The sequence below is a fragment of the Meles meles genome, chromosome 19 (genome assembly GCF_922984935.1).
Source record: "Meles meles chromosome 19, mMelMel3.1 paternal haplotype, whole genome shotgun sequence".
Lineage (NCBI taxonomy): Eukaryota > Metazoa > Chordata > Mammalia > Carnivora > Mustelidae > Meles > Meles meles.
The window spans coordinates 43,823,782-43,844,110 of NC_060084.1; the positions used below are offsets into that span (position 1 = coordinate 43,823,782).

At 39.6% G+C, this 20,329-nt stretch overlaps 1 protein-coding gene across 2 annotated transcripts in view; it reads left to right on the forward strand.

Moving 5' to 3' along the window:
• Positions 1–20,329, forward strand: part of LOC123931496 (zinc finger protein 420) — a 166,526-nt gene that overhangs the window by 75,471 nt on the left and 70,726 nt on the right. The window contains exons 1-5 of one of the 2 annotated variants that reach the window (XM_045988662.1): positions 1,910–2,207; positions 3,292–3,344; positions 17,793–17,860; positions 19,402–19,528; positions 20,191–20,289. The exons of the other annotated variant lie outside the window; for it this stretch is intronic. Coding sequence (XP_045844618.1) covers positions 17,852–17,860; positions 19,402–19,528; positions 20,191–20,289 — 235 coding nt within the window. The 5' untranslated portion in view covers positions 1,910–2,207; positions 3,292–3,344; positions 17,793–17,851. Of the gene's footprint in view, positions 1–1,909; positions 2,208–3,291; positions 3,345–17,792; positions 17,861–19,401; positions 19,529–20,190; positions 20,290–20,329 lie in introns of those variants that run through there. 2 annotated transcript variants of the gene reach the window in all.

Genomic DNA, 20,329 nt, shown 5'->3' on the forward strand with positions numbered 1-20,329 from the left:
CAATTACAACCACCTGAGTTGATACTGGGCCAGAGGAACCCAGCTATAAAGTTATACTGTCCAGCTGGAAAAATGATTTCTAAATCCAGCTCAAGTAATTTTTCTGACCATGACCAAGGGCATTTCCTGGTATCACAGTAACTTACATTCCAAGGTCTGTAAGGGCTTAAGACGTTTGGCAAACTTGGTCACTGTCAAATCTCCAACATACCTGGACTAGTGCATGTGGCATTGGGTCCCTCTTCAGGATGAGGCTAAAAATTTGCCTTTACCCCTTTCCTATTCTTTTTTTCTTTTCTTTCCTTCCCTTTCCTTTCTTTTTTCTTCTCTTCTTTTTTTAAGAAAGAGAGTGTGTATGCCCATGCATGTGTGCAAGCACACGGGGCCAGGGCAGAGAGAGGAGAGAGAGAGAATCTTAAGCAGGCTCCATACTCAGCACAGAGTCAAGCAGAACTCCAGCTCTCAACCCTGAGATCATGACCTGAGCTGATATCAAGAGCTGGAGGCTTAACCAAATGAGCCACCCAGGCACCCCTTCTATTTCTTCTTAAAGGGGTAAGGTTTGGAAAGAGAGGTAGTACTGAAGATGTTGGATCGACACCAATACATACAACACACACCTCTGCAAGGGAACCCAAATCCTCTAGGACCTTCTCTTGTTTGTCCACAGTAAATGCTAAAGTTGGTTGAGTATCTTTGCCTGTTACAGAAGATATACAAATGTATACATTAGGGGAATTCAAAACAACCACCCACCCACCAGAAAGTTTAAAAAACAAAAGGCATACAATATTAAGTGTGCTAGGATGCGGAACAATTCGAACTATAATACAAAGCTGGTGGAAATCCAGTAGGGGAACAACTTCAGAAAACGTTTGGCAATATCTACTGTAGCTAAACATATGTGTAACCTATGACCCAGCAATGTCTCTCCTGGATATGTATGTAACCAAGATGACACATATACACAGCAAAAGACTACAAACAAGAATGTTCATGGAGCACTATTCCTAGCAGCCCCAAGCTGAAAACAAGCCAAGTACCGTCAACAATGAGAATAAACTTTACCGATTAATCTCACAAACAATATTTGGCAAAAGAAGTCAGACTCAAGGGGTAAAAGTACATACAATATGATAGCATTTATGTAAAGTTCAAAATCAGGCAAAACTATGTTGTTTTAAGTCAGATGGAGACCTTTACAGGTGACAGGTGGGGACTTCGGGGATGTTACACGAGTACACAAGTCCGGGCAATCTATGCAAATGTATTTGGCTTTATTCTAATGATTCGGGCACTTTTTTTTTTTAAGATTTTATTTATTTATTTGACAGACAGAGATCACAAGTAGGCACAGAGGCAGCCACAGAGGCAGCCACAGAGGCAGGCACAGAGGGAGGCGGAAGCAGGCTCCCCGCTGAGCAGAGGGCCTGATGCGTGCTCCATCCCAGAACCCTGGGAACATGACCTGAGCCCAAGGCAGAGGCTTAACCCACTGAGCCACCCAGGCGCCCCTGGGCAATTTTTTTATACGTTACATTCAAAAGCTGTACTTTAAACACTCAGCCTTTTTTTTTTTTTTTTAATCGTAAAACAGTATCAGGCACAGCAACACAACCACACCCGAGATCACAAATCAAAGCAAACGCACTCACACTAAAACGTCCCTCTCCCTCTCTCTCTTGCCCCACAAGCCTGGTCGCAGTTAGAGTCCAGGCATTCCTCCGCTCGTCAGACTCGGATCTCCAATCCCGCAGATCTTCCGGGTTATGCAGCGGCATCGCCCGCAGCCAGCTCCAGGCTGGGGCTGAGGGTTCTCCATCGCCCGCTCCGCCCTCCGGGTCTCCTAGGCCACACTACAAGTCCCAGAAGTCCCCGGGGCGGAAATAAACGTCCAGCTGAAGGCGAGTTGGCGTGACGGGTGAGCAGCTGCGACTGCGGGGTCGCAGCGATTTGTCTCAAGGGTGGAGGAGCGCCCGGTTGCAGGCTGGCCCCCGGTGACGATTACTCGGGTCGAACCGCTCTCTGGGGTCTTTCGTGTTCTGGACTACACTGTGCAGAGGCCTCCAGGGGTAACGTCACTTCCTTCTAAGGTGGTCGGCGCCGTTATGCTGGAGCGGACTGCACAGCGCCCTGGCGGAGGAGGCGCGGCCCGTGGGTTTGCTCCGGTGAAGCGAACCGTGAGCCTGACGCCAGGGAAGCTGAAGGTGAGGCGCGTCTTAGCCCGGGCGGGGACCGAGTGCGGCCGCGTGCGCATCCTCAGGCCTTCACACGTTATTGTTTGAGTGTGTGACGTAATGTGCCTGTGGGACTGCATGATTATGTGTGACCTCACGAAGGCGTGGTAATAATGTCTCCAGCTGTGTGAGTGCTTGTGGAAAGCTGTGAGACTGACTCCTCCTTTAATTATGTCGTTGACTTTTCATGAGTCTGGCGCCTCCCAACTGTGTCTAGCCGGGAGCCGGATGGGGTGGGGGAAGCAGTGGTAGAGAAATGGTCACCCTGAGGCCAGTTGTGGGTTTGAAGGTTTCTGGAAGCTTGTAGTTGTGGGGTCTCTGTGGCTGGCTGCGTTGCAGAAACCCAGATTGTGCTACTGGTGGCTGGAAAGTCCAATACTCCAGAGTTTTGACCGGAAAGGAATCAAATTCCTTTTGAGGAAGGCCCACCACTCGGGAAGAAGGCCGACTCTTGTCCAAAGCCCAGCTCAGGTTTCTTCCTGGCCCAGAGATTTTGTTTGTTTTGCTATTTATTTTGGGTCCAGAGATTTTTAAAGGGGTTTAATCACTTAAGGGAGTGCAGTGGTCCGTGACATTTCTTTTCTTTTAAAGATTTTATTTATTTATTTGACACACCGACCGAGCGAGAGAGAGCGAGCTCAAGCAGGGGGAATGGCAGGCAGAGGAGAAGCCCACCCACAGCTGAGCAAGCAGCGTGATGGGGGCTCGATCCCAGGAATCTGGGATCCTGACCTGACCTGAAGGCAGCTGCTTAACCGACTGAGCCACCCAGGTGCACTGGTTTGTGACGTTTCTTGATCACATGCGGACTTGATGCCAGCTATAGAATTAATCTTGGGTCCTTGGAGGCTGTGCAAGAAATTCTAGTTCCTTGGTGCTCGGAATTTTGGTGGGTTGTGCAAGAAGGTCTGGTTCCTTTGTACCCAGGGGTTGCACAAGAGTACTCCTTTTTTTTTTTTTTTGAGGCAAAGTCAGTCTGGGCTCAAGGAAAGGCTTTATCCCTTTTCCTTATGCTTCTTTATCCCTTACCAGTTAATGGACTTGGCTTTTACAGGTGACCAGAGACTAAGGGAAGAGCTGATGTTGGACAACTGAGTTTAATCCAAGGTAAATTGTTATTCTTTCTTTTGTCTCTGAAGTGTTTTCTGGCTTTTCATGATATGGGACTATTTGTTTGCTTTCTTTTGAAGCTCCATAATGAGAATCCTTTTAGCATTTTGGTCTTTGGGCCTGGCTATTCCAAAGAATAATGGAATGGACCCAAAGAGGTTATTCCACTTCATTTTGCTCCTTCTAAGATTTTTGAATGATTGAAGGAATGAAATACATCTCTCAGAGAGAAATTTGAAAGCTTTCACTTTGAGTATTTTCAGTTTTATTGTTTAAGAGATCATCCTCTAAGTATTTAAAAGGTTCAAAAGAGTATACAGTGAATTCTCTTTCTCAGCTGAACCCCGCCCTCACAAGCTTTTCTTACTTAGAAGGCAACCAGTGTGCCTAGGTTCTTGAGTACTACCAGGGGAATTCTGTACATCCATTAGTACATGAAGGACTTCATTTATCGCTGCACAGTATTACATAATTCCATAATTTTAAGAATAATCCTTATTAATGAACTTTCAGCTGGCTATTAATCTTTCGCTGTTAATAAACAATGGTGGGATAAATATCCTTGAATATATGTCATTTAGCCTATCAATGAGTTTGTTGGTAGAATGAATGCTAGTTTCTCAGGTGTTTATGTGTACTTTAAATTTTAATAGTTTTTGCTGTGTTGTCTCTTGCATTATGACTTTTCTAAACAATGTTTTCTGATTTTATGTTTTACTCAGGGTATTTTGCTCATTGTTGAAAAATTTAAGGAAATTGTTAATATGCTTTTATAGGGTTTTTGAAGCTATGCGGTTGTTACCTGATTTTTGTGTGTGGTAGAATCAATTTACTAAGCTCTCATCACCATTTTCCTTAACTCTTCATTGTAAAAAATTCAAACATGTGCAAAAATAGACAGAACAGTAATGAATGTCTATGCACCACGTTGCTCCATTTCAGTAATAACTTACTCATGACCAGTCTTGTTTAATCTGTATGTCTACCTACCTAGGATTATTTTGAAGCACATACCAGAAGCTGTATCGTTCCATCCCTAAATGTGTATATAAATGATAGTCTTTTAAAAACTTAATTAAATACATGGGCGCCTGGGTGGCTCAGTGGGTTAAGCCGCTGCCTTCGGCTCAGGTCATGATCTCAGGGTCCTGGGATCGAGTCCCACATGGGGCTCTCTGCTCAGCAGGGAGCCTGCTTCCCTCTCTCTCTCTCTGCCTGCCTCTCTATCTACTTGTGATCTCTCTCTGTCAAATAAATAAATAAAATCTTAAAAAAAAAAACTTAATTAAATACCACTATTCTCCCTAAAAAATTAAGTAGTATTTCCTTAATATCAGATTTCCAATTAAAGTTTAGATTTCCCCACAAGGCAAATAACTTTGTTTTTCATTTCAAGATTTCTTTGAATCTTGGCCCAAATAAGATCCATGTGATCCATGTGTTGTGATTGGTTCATAAGTCTTTTAATAAAGTCTTTTTTAAAATCTATAGTTTCTTTATTTTTTTAATCTATAGTTTCTTATTCTTACTTATTTGAGAGAGAGAGCGAGCGCGTGCGCATGCATGTGGGTTGGGGGGAGGGGCAGAGGGAGACAGAGAACGGAAGTGGACTCCCCATGGACCAGGATCCTGGGCTGAATCCCATGACCACCAGATTGTGACCAGAGCTGGAACCAAGCATCAGATGCCCAACCAACTGAGCCACCCAGGTACCCTCATTCTTTTTGTTTTCTTTTGTTTTTAATATTTTATTTATTTGACAGGGAGAGAGCACGCAAGCTGGGGGAGCAACAGAGGGAGAGAGAGAAGCAGGCTCTCTGCTGAGCGGGGACCCGATGTGGGGCTCTATCCCAGGACCCTGGCATCATGACCTGAGCCGAAGGCAGACATTTAACTGACTGAGCCACCCAAGCACCCTGCACACCCCTCATTCTTATTCTTTTTCTGTCACTCCTTGGAATGTATTTGTTGAAGAAGCTGAGTGATTTGTCCAGTAAAGTTTCCCACAATGTGTCATCATTAACATTTTTTTCTATATTTCTATAGTTAGAGATTAGATGTAGAGGCTTGATCTGGTTCAGGTGGGTTCTCTCCATTTCCACCCCCCGCCCTTTTTTTGGGCACAGTGACTACGCTAATGCTAATGTATACTTCCATGAAGAGGCACATAATGTCTGCTTGCCTCTTTTTGTGATATTTTCTATTATTATTTCATTAGAGATTGCTAAATAGTTATAGTCAAATTAATTATATTTTTATTCTTTAACTGGAATAATTATATATAGTGAAAATTTTCTGTGTGAATTGATTGGTTACCTTGAGGTACAGATTCCTTAAGGGAGGCAGGACAGATTTTTTTTTCTCCTAACTTACCAGTTTTTAAAATGAGGAAGTAATGAACCATAATGAAATGATGGTTTGCTAGTATTCTTTCCTGGGTACCAGTGATAGTTATTTTTTACTATCATTATAAAAGTATGGATTTTTATATACTTACATGTTTTAATCTATTGCAGTTGTTTTATTTATGTACACTAAAATTAGTATTGTGCCGTATTTACCATTTGGAGCCTATTCAGGTTGGCTTATAGGTTCTTTTGACTTGATCTTAGTCTTTGCTTTCTTGGTTTTCAGTAGATCTTCTCAGTCAGGAGTTGATAAAATTTCTGCAAAGGGTGATATAGATAGTGTTTTAGGTTTTTGGGACACACATTCTCAGTTGCAACTACTAAAGTTTGTTGTAGAGTGAAAGCAGCCATATATAATACATAAACAAAAGGACGTGGCTAAGTTCCAATAAAACTGTATTTCCAAAATCAGACAAGTGGTATACCAAATAGGAGCAGAGTTTAAAAGCTGAAATTCAATATCTGATTTAGTGAATGCTAAAAGAAGTGATTTCATTTTGGGCACCTGGATGGGTCAGTCAATTGAACAATTGCCTTGGGCTAAGGTCATGACCTTGGAGTCCTGGGACCGGGCCCTGTGTCAGGCTCCCAGCTCAGTGGGGAGTCTGCATCTCCCTCTGACCCTCCCACCTGTTATGCTCTCTCTCTTTAACTCTGTCTCTCAAATAAATAAAATCTTTAAAAAAAAGAAATGATTTCATTTTTAGAGAGTAAGTGCCAGCTGCAATTTTTAAGCAAACGCTGCCCACGTACATACCTTCACAACACACACTTAATGGAAATCAAATTTCCTATAATACCCATGAAAGAGAAATGCTGTTATTTTGTTTCCAAGCAGTTGTCAGATTTCTAGTAATATTTCTAATCAGAACCTCACCTTTTATGTGGAAAGGGCTTTTATAGATTTGATAGCTTGCTCAGGATAAATAGATGGATAGATGGAATTTATTGGAGTTAGATTTGAGAGAAAAAGAAAAACAAGACTCACATTAATATGTGTTATTTTATTCTTATGCATTTCTACCCTCTGTTTCTGAACTCATTGGCTGAATAATGCCCCAAATAGGACTTTTCCCATGGCAGGGATCCAGAGTACTTGAATTGTATTGAATTAAATTTAATTGAAATAATTGAAATAAATTGGAATAAATTTAATTGAAATAATTGAAAGAAACAAGACTATATTCTAGGTGCTAGGACTTTCATTGCTACTGGGTTGATCATTGTTTCTGTGGCTTTACAAATCTTTTAAAAGATTAAAAAATAAATGTCACAACCCCAAGGAATGTGTTCTGGATAGGATCATGGAACGGAAAATGACAGGTCTTTATTCCACACTTTACAAAATTTGGAAGAAATATTATGATTCTTTATTCCACACTTTATAAAGAACACTCAAAATAATAATATTCAGTAATTTGATTACTGAAAACAGTCTTCTGTTTTTATTTGTTTTCTTTGTTTATTATAATCTCATTCTTTAGGGTATATTCCACTGGGGATATGGAATCAAATTACTGTATGCTAGAGTCGTTTGGAATGGTTCCTCTTGAGATGTTATGCCACAAGTTAGAATCACAGATTTGCTTGTTTTACTTTTAATTTTTAGAGATTGCTCTTCTAAAATTTAATTTTTTCCTATAATTAAATAAAGTAAATATGTGGCCCCAAAGTCAAATCTGCACATCAAGGTTTAATTTTATCTCTTTCTTCACAGTTTATACTTTCTACCTATAAGTAGTCACTTTTTCTATCTTATGTTTATTCTGTCTTTTAAAATCTACTGTAAGAAAGCACATTAGTGTGCTTTAGATGTGTTTATGTACACCACAAGCAACAAAATGAAAAGTAGATAAATGGACTTCATCAGACTTAAAAACTTTCGTGCTTCAAACAACACTTGTCAAGAAGGTCAAAGACAACTCACATACATTATGGGACAGAATTCTTGCAAATCATTTTTCTGATGAGGGACTTGTGCCCAGCATATATAAAGATACATTACAACCTAATAATAAAAAGTTAAATGACTCAATTAAAAATGGCCTAAGTATCTGAATGACATTTCTCCAAAGAAGATAGATAAATTGCTATTAAGCATATGACAAGATTGTCAGCATCTTTAGGGATCAGGAAAATACATATCAAAACCACAGTGCACTATCACTCACATTGACTAAAATGGCTACAATAGAAAAGACATTGTAACAAGTGTTAAGAAGGATGTGAAGAGAGGCACCTGGGTGGCTCAGTCATTAGGCATCTGACTTTGGCTCTGTTCGTGATCCCAGGGTCCTGGGATCGAGTCCCACGTCGGGCTCCCTGCTCAGTGGGAAACCTGCTTTTCCTTCTCCCACTTCCCCTGGTTGCGTTCCCTCTCTCACTGTCTCTCTGCATCAAATAAATAAATAAATAAAATCTTAAAAAAAAATGAAGAATGTGAAAAGGGACCCTTAGGTGGCATAGTGGACTCTTCCATTCAGGTCATAATCTCAGGGTGGGGAGATCAAGCCCTGCATTGGCTCCGCCCTGAATGTGGAGCCTGCTTAAGATTCTCTCTCTCCCTCTACCCCCTATTCCTACTCCCACTTACATGCATGTGTTCTCTCTTTCTTAAAAGAAAAAAAAAAGGTAAAGAAATTAGAACCCTTATACACAACTGGTGAGAATATAAAATATAAAGAGAATATAAATATAAAGAGAATATAACATGGTGTGGCTGCTTTGGAAAATAGTCTGGAGGAATGATGACTAATAGTTGCAGGCTTTCTTCTGGGATAATGAAAATGTTCTAAAACTGATTGTGATACTGGAGTCTGTGAATATACTAAAAACCGTGACTTGTACACTTAAAAATGTGAATTCTATGGTGAGTTAAATCTCAAAAACTTGTTTAAAAAATGTATGCCCTTAAGTAAAAATCAGGAAAAAAGAGTGATGGCTCTACTTCTATTCAACATTTATTTCAGATTGTAGGCACTGCACTAAAATTAGAGAAAAACCATTGAAAAGCAACAGAAAATTGATTAGCAGATAATATGATTGTCTATTGGGAAATGACAAAATGTGGAAGTATTCTAAAATTATTAAGAAAAGAAAATCAACAAAATATATAAATTTTTAAATGTTCAGGGATGCCTGGGTGGCTGAGTTAGCATTTGGGTCATGATCCTAGTGTCATTGGATCGAGCCCCATGTCCAGCTTTCTGCTCAGCGGGGAGTCTGCTTTTCCCTCTCTTTCTGCCTACTTGTGCTCTTTGTCTCTGTCAAGTAAATAAATAAAATCTTTAAAAAGGTAAAAAAACCCAAAGTTCAACAACATTTATCTTTTGGAATGTTGGTAGCTTTGTTTTATTTTTTCCCTTTTTTTTAAAAAAAGATTTTATTTAGAGGGGGAGAGAGTGAACTTGAGTAGGGGAGGGTCAGAAGGAGAGGGAGAGATAATCTCAAGCATATGCTTAGCGCAGATCCTGATGCAGGGTTTGATTTCATGACCCTGAGATCATGATCTGAGCTGATATCAAGAGTCATTTGTTTAACCGACTGAGCTACCCAGATGCCCTGCTAGCTTATCTTTGAAAGGAATTATGAGTAGTGGGATAACTGGATCACTGCTTAAATGCTTCTGTAATTTCCTGATTATTGCTAAATTCCCTTCCTTTGAGGCTATGCATTTACTCCATCAGTATTTTACTACTGGTTTTCCAGTAGGTCGTCCAACACAATACACTGGCAAACTTTTGGGTATTTTCCAATGAGTTTGGTCTCTCACTGTAATTTTAATTAACATTTCTGTTATAGTGAGCAAAGTTGAGCATCTCCTTATATTCTTTAGTGTATTTGCATTTGTTTTTCTATGTTTTCTATTTGTTTTTCTATGAACTGTCCATTTCTGTTGACCATTTTTCTATAGGAGTATTCCTTTTCTGCTTTTAAAGCTATTTTATATGTTTTTAAAAATCTTTTCTCTGTAATATAAGTTCCAAATGCCTTTTCCTAGATTGTCATTTATCTTTTCTTTTGCTAATGGTGTTTTCCCAATTAAAATAATTTTTTTGTAATTAAATATCATTCCCTTATTACCTATAGATTTGGTTATGGCTTGATAAGTTTTTCTAACTCCTGAATTTTAGAAAACTCCAGGCATCGTTACTTCTTAAATTATTTCAGTTTATATATATATATATATTTAAGATTTTATTTACTTATATGAGAGAGAGACATAAAGAGATAGTGACAGAGAGCACGAGTGGGAAGGGGAGGGAGAAGCAAGGAGCCTGGACGCAAGGCTCAATCCCAGGACCCTGGGATCTTGACCTGAGCTGAAGGCAGACACTTAACTGACTAAGCCACCCAAGTGCCCCCTCTATTTTTATATTTCACAAGCAGCTTGATCTGGAGCTTAATCTGATATATTGTGAGGAATAGTGCAGTTTTTCATTTTTCAAATGATTTGTTATTTCATCATCTTTTTCAAGGTCCATATATTCCCCACTGATGTAAGATGCCACCTTATCAAATATGAAATTTCAAAGTATTGGGGTCAGTTTTTTTAAAAGATTTTATTTATTTATTTGACAGAGAAATCACAAGTAGGCAGAGAGGCAGGCAGAGAGAGAGGGGGGAAGCAAGCTCCCTGCTGAGCAGAGAGCCCAATGCAGGGCTCGATTCCAGGACCCTGAGATCATAACCTGAGCCGAAGGCAGACGCTTAACCCACTGAGCCACCCAGGCACCCCATGAGTCAGTTTTTATATGTCACAATTTTCACTGGATTTTCTCGCTATAATTTTGAAAGAAATTATATTTTCCCAAATAGCCCTTAAAAGCCATATGAATCAACAAGGAGAACTATTAAAACTGCACATAACAGTCTATGCCTACAGCCTTATTTAGAGCTAGAGATTACTATAAACTTCAGTTTTTATGTAAGTGGAGAAATATATACCCCAAACAGGAAGGTCAACTCTGAGATGGCTATCCTAGACTGAAGAGTTAGGGAGAGAAAAGCAAGGGATTCATTGCAGTGTTGGAAAATGGATAACTTAATCCCATGAACATAGAGGTCCCTCTCGAGTGGGAAAATACTGACAACATGACTGATCCTATTAAACTGGAGCATTGCCTTTTGATTGGAAGGAAGAGTCTTGAAAATGGTGAGTTGAAAGGTGGCACTTTTAGGAAATGCACACTCCTTGAGGAAAGGGAAGGCAACATAAAAAGAAAAGGCATGCCTTTAAGGATGATTGTGAAAGGAAAAAAGGAATCAAGTGTTGGAAACTAAATCCTTCTCAGAACCAAAAGAATGTCACAGATTCAGAAGTGACAGAATTTATGTAGCCAAGAGTTTGGCCTTGCCAGAGAGAGGTCTGGGCTTTTTACTACTTTCGGGAGGTAATCTCTGGGCCCTTGAAATGTGATACCTTTGCTTGGAAGCCTTAGGTCACATATTATAAACTAACAGTATGTTGTAGGGTGGGGACTGGCCACACCTGTATAGTGTTAGGGTAGTGGTTGGCCATGTGAGAAAGGACAACAGTGTTACGAAGAATGCGGGCTTTGGGTCACATGGTATCAATTGACCTGGACACAGATTAATAATGTGGCCAATTAAGGAACCATTCCCACAGCTAGAGCTCTCATAAAAACTCAAAAATTGAGGCTCAGGTGACTTTGCATGGCTGGCAGTACTCCATGCATTTTATCACACATTGATGTCAGGAGAGTAATACATCCTGACTCTATGAAAAAAGACATGGAAGCTCCATATTTGGTATTTCTCCTGAACTTGGCCCTATGTGTTTCTTTAAGTTGATTTTAATTTGTATCTTTTTTTCCTATAATTAACTGTGAGCACAATAGCTTTCAGCGAGTTCTGAGTAGTAGTGAATTTTGAGCTTGAGAGTGGTTTTATTTTTTTTTAATTTTTTAAAAAAGATTTTATTTATTTATTTGACAGAGAGAGAGAGAGCACAAGCAGGCAGAGAGAGAGACAGGAAGCAGGCTCCCTGCTGAGCAGAGAGCCCCATGCGGGGCCGATCCCAGGACCCCTAGACCACGACCTAAGCTGAAGCCAGAGGCTTAAACCATTGAGCCACTCAGGCGCCCCTTGAGAGTGGTTTTAAACTCTCAGTGTCAGTTGGCTTTAGTTGGTTTGGGGAGCTTATAGTTTGTGTCAGAGTTGAGGGTAGTCTCGGAGGAATTGTACTCTCTAACTTTGTAGTTAGTCAAAACTCCTACAAAATCCTACTCTCAAAAAAGAGTCTATTACTAAGAACATTGCACATCACAGTATCAAAGAAGAAATAGCCCTTGAACTGGGATTTCTACTAAGTTACCCCAAATCTCACATCCTTCTCTAATGACATGTTTATCCTGGTACAGAAAAAAACGAAGACTTAAAACAATTAACAGAAAATAATAGGAAAAATATATATAAGCAAAACAGTCAGACAACAAAAAGAAATAAAAGGTATCCAGATTGGCAAAGAAAAAGTCAAATTTTTACCCTTTGCAGACAACATGATACTCTATGTAGAAAACCCAAAAGCCTCCACCAAAAAATTGCTAGAACTGATACAGGAATTCAGCAGAGTTGCAGGATATAAAATCAACACACAGAAGTCTGTTACATTTTGATACACTAACAGTGGAGCAGCAGAAAGAGAAATCAAGGAATTGATCCCGTTTACAATTGCACCAAGAACTGTAAGATACCAAGAAATAAGCCTAACCAAGGAGGTAAAAGATCTGTACTCTGAAAGCTGTAGAACACTTATGAAGGAAATTGAGGAAGACATAAAGAGATGGAAAAATGTTCCATGCTCATGGATTGGAAGAATGAATATTGTTAAAATGTCTATTCTACCCAAAGCAATCTACACATTGAATATATTTCTTATCAAAGTATCATCAGCATTTCTCACAGAGCCAGAACAAACAATCCTAAAATTTGTATGGAATCAGAAAAGACCCCAAATAACCAAAGTAATGCTGAAAAAGAGAACCAGATCTGGAGGCATCACAATTCTGGGCTTCTAGCTGTATTACAAAGCTGTAGTCATCAAGGTGGCATGATACTGGCACAAAAACAGACACATGAGACCAGTGGAACAGAATAGAGAACCCAGAGATGGACCCTCAACTCTATGGTCAGCTAATCTTTGACAAAACAGGAGAGAATATCCAATGGAAAAAAGTCCCTTCAACAAATGGTGTTGGGAAAATTGGACAGCCACATGCATGAGAATGAAACCGGACCACTTTCTTGCACCATACACGAAGATTAATTAAAAATTGATGAAAGATGTAAATGTGAGACAAGAATCCATCAAAATCCTAGAGGAGAACACAGACAGTAACCCTTTGGACATTGGCTGTAGCAGTTTCTTACTAGATATGTCTCCTGAGTCAAAGGAGACAAAAGCATAAATGAACTGTTGGGACTTCATCAAAATAAAATTTCTGCACAGTAAAGGAAACAATCAACAAAAGTAAAAGGCAGCTTATGGAGCAGGAGAAGATATTTGCAAATGACATATCTAGGGTTAGTATCCAAAATCTTTGAAGAACTTAACCAAACTCAACACCCAAAAAAACAAATAATCCAGTTAAGAAATGGGGAGAAGACATTTCCAAGGAAGACACCCAGATGGTTAATAGACACATGAAAAGATGTTCATGTGTCTCTCATCATCAGGGAAATACAAATCAAAACTACAATGAGATATCACCTCACACCAGTTGGAATGGCTATACTTGACAATGCAAGAAACAACAAGTGTTGGGCAAGGATGAGAAAAAAGGGGAGCCCTCTTATACTGTTGGTGGCTGCAAACTGGTGTAGCCACTCTGGAAAACAGTATTAAGATTCCTCAAAAAGTTAAAAATAGAGCTACTCTATGACCCAGCAATTGCACTACTAGGTATTTACCCAAAGGATACAAAAATACTGGGGCGCCTGGGTGGCTCAGTGGGTTAAAGCCTCTGCCTTTGGCTCAGTTCGTGATCCCGGGGGTCCTGAGATCCAGCCCCACATTGGGCTCTTGGCTCGGTGGGGAGCCTGCTTCCTCCTCTCTCTCTGTCTGCCTCTCTGCCTACTTGTGATCTATGTCTGCTAAATAAATAAATAAAATCTTTTAAAAAAAATCCCACAAAAATACTGATCCAAAGAAAGGGATACATGCATCCTGATGTTTATTGCAGCATTATCATCAGTAACCAAATTATGGAAAGGGCCAAAATGTCCATTGATTGATGAATGGATAAAGAAGATGTGGTATATATATCCAGTGGAATATTTCTCATTCATAAAAATGAATGAAATCTTGCCATTTGCAATGACACTGGTGGAGCTGATAGTATTAGGCAAATTGAAATAAGTCAGTGAGAGAAAGACAATACCATATGATTTCACTCACGTGGAATTTAAGAAACAAAACAGATGAACATAGGAGAAAAAGTGGAAAAGGGGTCTAACTGGAAACAGATTATTAAGTATAGAGAACAAACTGATGGTTACTGGAGGGAAGATAGGTGGGAGGATGGGTTAAATGGGTGATGGGTATTAAGGAGGGCATTTGTTGTGATGAACACTGGGTTTTGTATGTAAGTTACAAAATGCTAAATTCTATATCTGAAACTAATATTACACTATATGTTAATTAACTGGAATTTAAATAAAAACCTGAAGGGAAAAAAAGCTAAAGCCTTGGAAACGAAGATCTCCATTACCTAGGTTAGATAATGGTTTCTTTTATATGACACCAAAAGTACAAGCAACCAAAGGAACAAAAGTTATATAAATAGGATTTTAGCAAATTTAAAAACTTTTGAGCTTCAGAAGACACCATGAAATAAGAATACTGTCCGCACAGCCACATGCAGAAAAATGAAATTGGACCACTTCCTTACACCACACACGAAAATAGACTCCAAATGGATGAAGGACCTCAATGTGAGAAAGGAATCCATCAAAATCCTTGAGGAGAACGCAGGCAGCAACCTCTTCGACCTCAGCCGCAGCAACATCTTCCTAGGAACAACGACAAAGGCAAGGGAAGCAAGGGCGAAAATGAACTATTGGGATTTCATCAAGATCAAAAGCTTTTGCACAGCAAAGGAAACAGTTAACAAAACCAAAAGACAGCTGACAGAATGGGAGAAGATATTTGCAAACGACATATCAGATAAAGGGCTAGTATCCAAAATCTATAAGGAACTTAGCAAACTCAACACCCAAAGAACAAACAATCCAATCAAGAAATGGGCAGAGGACATGAACAGACATTTCTGCAAAGAAGACATCCAGATGGCCAACAGACACATGAAAAAGTGCTCCACGTCACTCGGCATCAGGGAAATACAAATCAAAACCACAATGAGATATCACCTCACACCAGTCAGAATGGCTAAAATTAACAAGTCAGGAAATGACAGATGCTGGAGAGGATGTGGAGAAAGGGGAACCCTCCTCCACTGTTGGTGGGAATGCAAGCTGGTGCAACCACTCTGGAAAACAGCATGGAGGTTCCTCAAAATGTTGAAAATAGAACTACCCTATGACCCAGCAATTGCACTACTGGGTATTTACCCTAAAGATACAAACATAGTGATCCGAAGGGGCACGTGTACCCGAATGTTTATAGCAGCAATGTCTACAATAGCCAGACTATGGAAAGAACCTAGATGTCCATCAACAGATGAATGGATCAAGAAGATGTGGTATATATACACAATGGAATACTATGCAGCCATCAAAAGAAATGAAATCTTGCCATTTGCGACGATGTGGATGGAACTAGAGCGTATCATGCTTAGTGAAATAAGTCAATCGGAGAAAGACAACTATCATATGATCTCCCTGATATGAGGACATGGAGAAGCAACATGGGGGGGTAGGGGGATAGGAGAAGAATAAATGAAACAAGATGGGATTGGGAGGGAGACAAACCATAAATGACTCTTAATCTCACAAAACAAACTGGGGGTTGCTGGGGGAAGGTGGGATTGGGGGAGGGGGAGCGGGCTATGGACATTGGGGAGGGGAGGCGAACCATAAGAGACTATGGACTCTGAAAAACAACCTGAGGGTTTTGAAGGGTCAGGGGTGGGAGGTTGGGGGAACAGGTGGTGGGTGATGGGGAGGGCACGTTTTGCATGGAGCACTGGGTGTTGTGCAAAAAGAATGAATACTGTTACGCTGAAAAAATAAATAAAAAGGGAAAAAAATTAAAAAAAAAAAAAAAGAATACTGTCCGCAAAATGGGACCAAAATGTGCAGATTATATGTTCAATTAAGGAAATGTATTTTAGGATATAGGATTTAGTGTAATTTAAGATATATGAGGAATTATTACAAAGCAACAATAAAAAGACAATCAGGTTTTCAAAATGAGTGAGTAATTTGAAAACATATTTTTCCAAAGAAGGGATAGAAATGGTCAATATCATCAGGGAAATGCAAATCAAAATCACAGTGATATACCACTTTACCAATTACAAGAATGACTTTACCAATTTACAAGAATGACTATTAACCCCAAAAGGTGGTGAGGATGTGGGATAATTGGAACTTTGACAGATTTTTGCTGGAATTGTAAGATGATGCAGCTGTTTTGGAACAGAATTGGGCAGTTCCTGAAAATGTTAAACATAGATGCCACAAATCCATTTCTAGGTATATCTAAGAGAAATGAAATATATGTGGACAAAAAAACATGTAGCTAAATGTTCTCAATAGCATTACTTATAGTAACAAAAGATGTAAACAGTGCAAATGTCCATCAACTGATGAATGGGGGAAAAAGATCCATACATTAGAATGTTATTTGGCAATATGTAGGCATGAAGTTCTGATGCTTGCTGAAACATAGATGAACCTTGAAACAGAGTATGTGAAAGAAGCCAGTCACAAAAGACACATGTTGTATGGTTTCATTTATACAAAATGTGTAGAATAGGCAAATCTATAGATACCAAGAGTAGATTAGATTAGTAGATTGTGGTTTGCAGGATCTGGGGAAATGAGAATGGAAGTAATAGCTAACGCTTATGGGCTTTATTTTTGGATAAGGAAAGTATTCTAAAATTAGATAATGGTGATGGTTGCACATTTCTGTGAATATATTAAAAACCATTCACTTGTATTTTTAAGAGTATGAATTTATGAAATGTGAATTATATGTTGGTAAAGCTGTTGGAAAAAGAAATGAAGATGCTAGAGCTGGTGGGGTAGAGAGTGGTGGTGGTGGTGGTGGTGGTTAAATTTACAGACTTATTTGCTGATCAGTTAAATGTTAATGTGATTAAGGCATTGAGCACATGATATGCTCGGTGGAAATTATTTCTTTTATAGCCACTTTCTTAAACCATCGTTAGCCGGACATTTAGACAGAATGATGTTAAGCAGAGCTCCAAAATTTAGCCAAGGCCATGATTCAGCGCAATAGACAGTTGTTTTCTGTTAGAAAGTGCTTTGGACTTGTTCCTTTGTTACTGGGTGAGTGTTGTGAGATTTTGTGTGGCCTAAATGAAGCCTGTGTTTTGTATTCACCATGCTTTCTTGCATTGGAATGTGAGAAGGAGCCAGGAAAGCACCTGAGCTATATAGTACGTTGAGACTGGGAGAAAGAGGCAGATCTTAGTAATTGGAAAGTGTTTTTCCTAGGAATTGGCCTATATAGATACAAATGATTTCAAAGCCTGAGGGCCTCATCAGTATCCTTTAGGTGGATACTATTTGGGTAAATTTGGATCAGGGTCCCCTAGGTTATAAAAGATGAACTGCTAAGGCCAGGTCAGGAAATCCTAACAACGTTATGGGGATTGGGTACTGGTTTAGCATAAATTAATTCTTCTACATTTCTGTTTTCTGGAATTGGGGAAGGGGTGGTGATTGTTTAGGCTTCTGCAGATTTCAGTATATATTTTGGGGTATGGAAGGGTCTGGGCATCATGACAAAAGGAGGTGATACTTAACTTAGTCACTTAGAAGTAGGCCTCTTTTCATGGTTTCCTTTTTCTCCCTGTCTTCTCAGGACTGCACTTCTCCATGAGGAGAAGCCAGAGGAGGACTCATAAGTTGCAATTCTAAGCCATGCCTTGTGTGAGTTCATGTTTCTTCTTCCCCTTTTTATCAGACAGTCATTGTTTTCTAGGATATGAATGTTCAGTATTCTTATTTACAGACTTTCTGCTTCACCAAGTGTTTCTTCTGCTCACTCTCATTCTAGTAAATGATGGGAATGAGTTCCAGATCTTTCTCAACTGCCCTTCTCTTCTCTAACAGTGTTTTAGGGATCCATTTGCAAATCATGAAATGTATTTGAGGAAAGTGTAGAAACTCTCCTGTCAGAACGTGGTTTGATGAAATGGTACTACACATGAAAAACTTGGTCTTTCTCATTGACCTGGATTTTCTCACAGGTTAAGATGGAAATTGGTGGTAGTTTCAGAATGTGGTGAGATCTGCTCTGTGAAGCTTTTAAGATTGGAAATGTGATCAAATGCAGGATTGAGAACAAAGAGAGAATTATGTTGGGGTTAATACAGTGACAAGGTTCATTTTGAATTTGAATAATATGTATAGGTCAGGGACCACATCTGTGTGAGTGTAGCTCATCTTTCACTAGTTTTCTGTTGCTCATAATAAGCAGAAGTGTACAGTGAGCAGTGGTAAGTGGCAGTATGATCAGCCAGATGATAAAATGGTTGAGGATTTTAGAAACAGCTATGAAGGATGTTAGAAGAGGAATGCAAACTACTGCAAAATAAGAAAATGATTACAATCATAATATGGAATATTATCTAAAAATATTACCTAAAAGTGATATCTGTGAAAGGGTTTGCCAGAACTAGGAAGAGAGAATGTTATTACTAAATTATTCTGAGACTTAACTTGGAAAGAAATTGTGAAATTATATGTAAATTTTATTTTATAAGATAAACATTTTAAAAGACAATTTGGAATGTGCCCATCAGGTTTCTTTTTTTTTTTCCCCTCCCTCTTGCGTTCTAGCCCTTCTTTTTTCCTGCCCTTCTTTTCTTTATATTTTTGTTCTTCTTTTTTTAAAATTTAGTTTATTTATTTGAGAGGGAGACACAGAGAGAGCATGAGCAGGGGTAGGGACAGAGGGAGAAGGAGAAACAGGCTTTCTCCTGAGCAGGGAGTGTGACACGGGGCTCAATCCCAGGACCCCAGGATCATGACCTGAGGTGAAGGTGGATGTTTAACTGACTGAGCCACCCAGGCACCCAGTTCTTTAAAGGGACGAGGAGGAAGGAACTTTCAGTTTATTTGAGGATTTGCATGTGTTTTATGCTAGCACACATTATTTCTAATCACAAAACTACACTTACCTGGCTTTTGTTCATTCCCTTTGCTGTTCCCAAGAGGCTATGTGATAGAGTAATAGGAATATTCAAGAATTGTTTGGGTGCTCTGTATTTCCCACTCATTTCCCTTCTTTTACCTACCCACATTGCAAACTTCTGTCTTCAACGTATTTTTCACTGTTTTGGACCCTGTATGTAATACTTTTCTTCTCCTCTTATTACTGTGTGTTGTGTGTGTGTTGTATGTTCTTCTCTTTACTTTTAAACAATATTTCTTTATTTTGCCATTAACACCTGGACTTGTCATTTCAGAGATTGGTATTGTTCAAAGATGTGGCCATAGACTTTTCCCAGGAGGAGTGGGAGTGCCTGGATTTGGAACAAAAGGACTTGTACAGAGATGTGATGTTAGAAAACTATAGCAACCTGGTCTCACTGGGTGAGTTTGGTCCCAATAATTCGACTTCAGGCTTTGTGAAATTTAGGAACTATTTCAAGTACCTAGCTGAATTTCACCCAAGTTATTTGTGGCTTATAGACTTTAAAGTGGACAGCTCCATTGAGTACCTTTATCTTCTCTATTCTTCAGATATCCTTCCTCTGAATTTTTTAAAAAGATTACATATTTACGGGGCACCTGGGGGGTTCAGTGGGTTAAAGCCTCTGCCTTCAGCTCAGGTCATGATCCCAGGGTCCTGGGATCGAGCCCCAGATTGGGCTCTCTGCTCAGCGGGGAGCCTGCTTCCTCCTCTCTACCTGTCTCTCCAGCCTACTTGTGATCTCTGTCAAATAAATAAATAAATAAATCTTTAAAAAAATGACGTGTTTATTTATTTGAGCATGAGAGTGACAGAGCATGTGAATGCACAAGGTGAGGGGAAGGGCAAAGGAGAGGAAGAAGCAGACTCCTCACTGAGTAAGGAGCCCAGTGCTGGGCTCAATCCCAGGACCCTGAAATCGTGACCTCAGCTAAAGGCCAGCGCTTAACCCACTGAGCCACCAGAATCTTTCTGTAATTGACCTTCTTACTTCATGAATAATGGACTCAATTTTAATTCTGGGCAAGCAGAGTATAATTATATCTTTTTTCATTCTTATAAGCAGGATTTTCCATTTCTAAAGCAGATGTGCTTTCCTTATTGAAGCAAGGGAAAGAGCCCTGGAAGGTTGTGCAGGATGTGTCAAGAAGTCAGAGCTCAGGTGAGTAAGAGATGATTAAACAAGGGGAGGCCATTGTGGA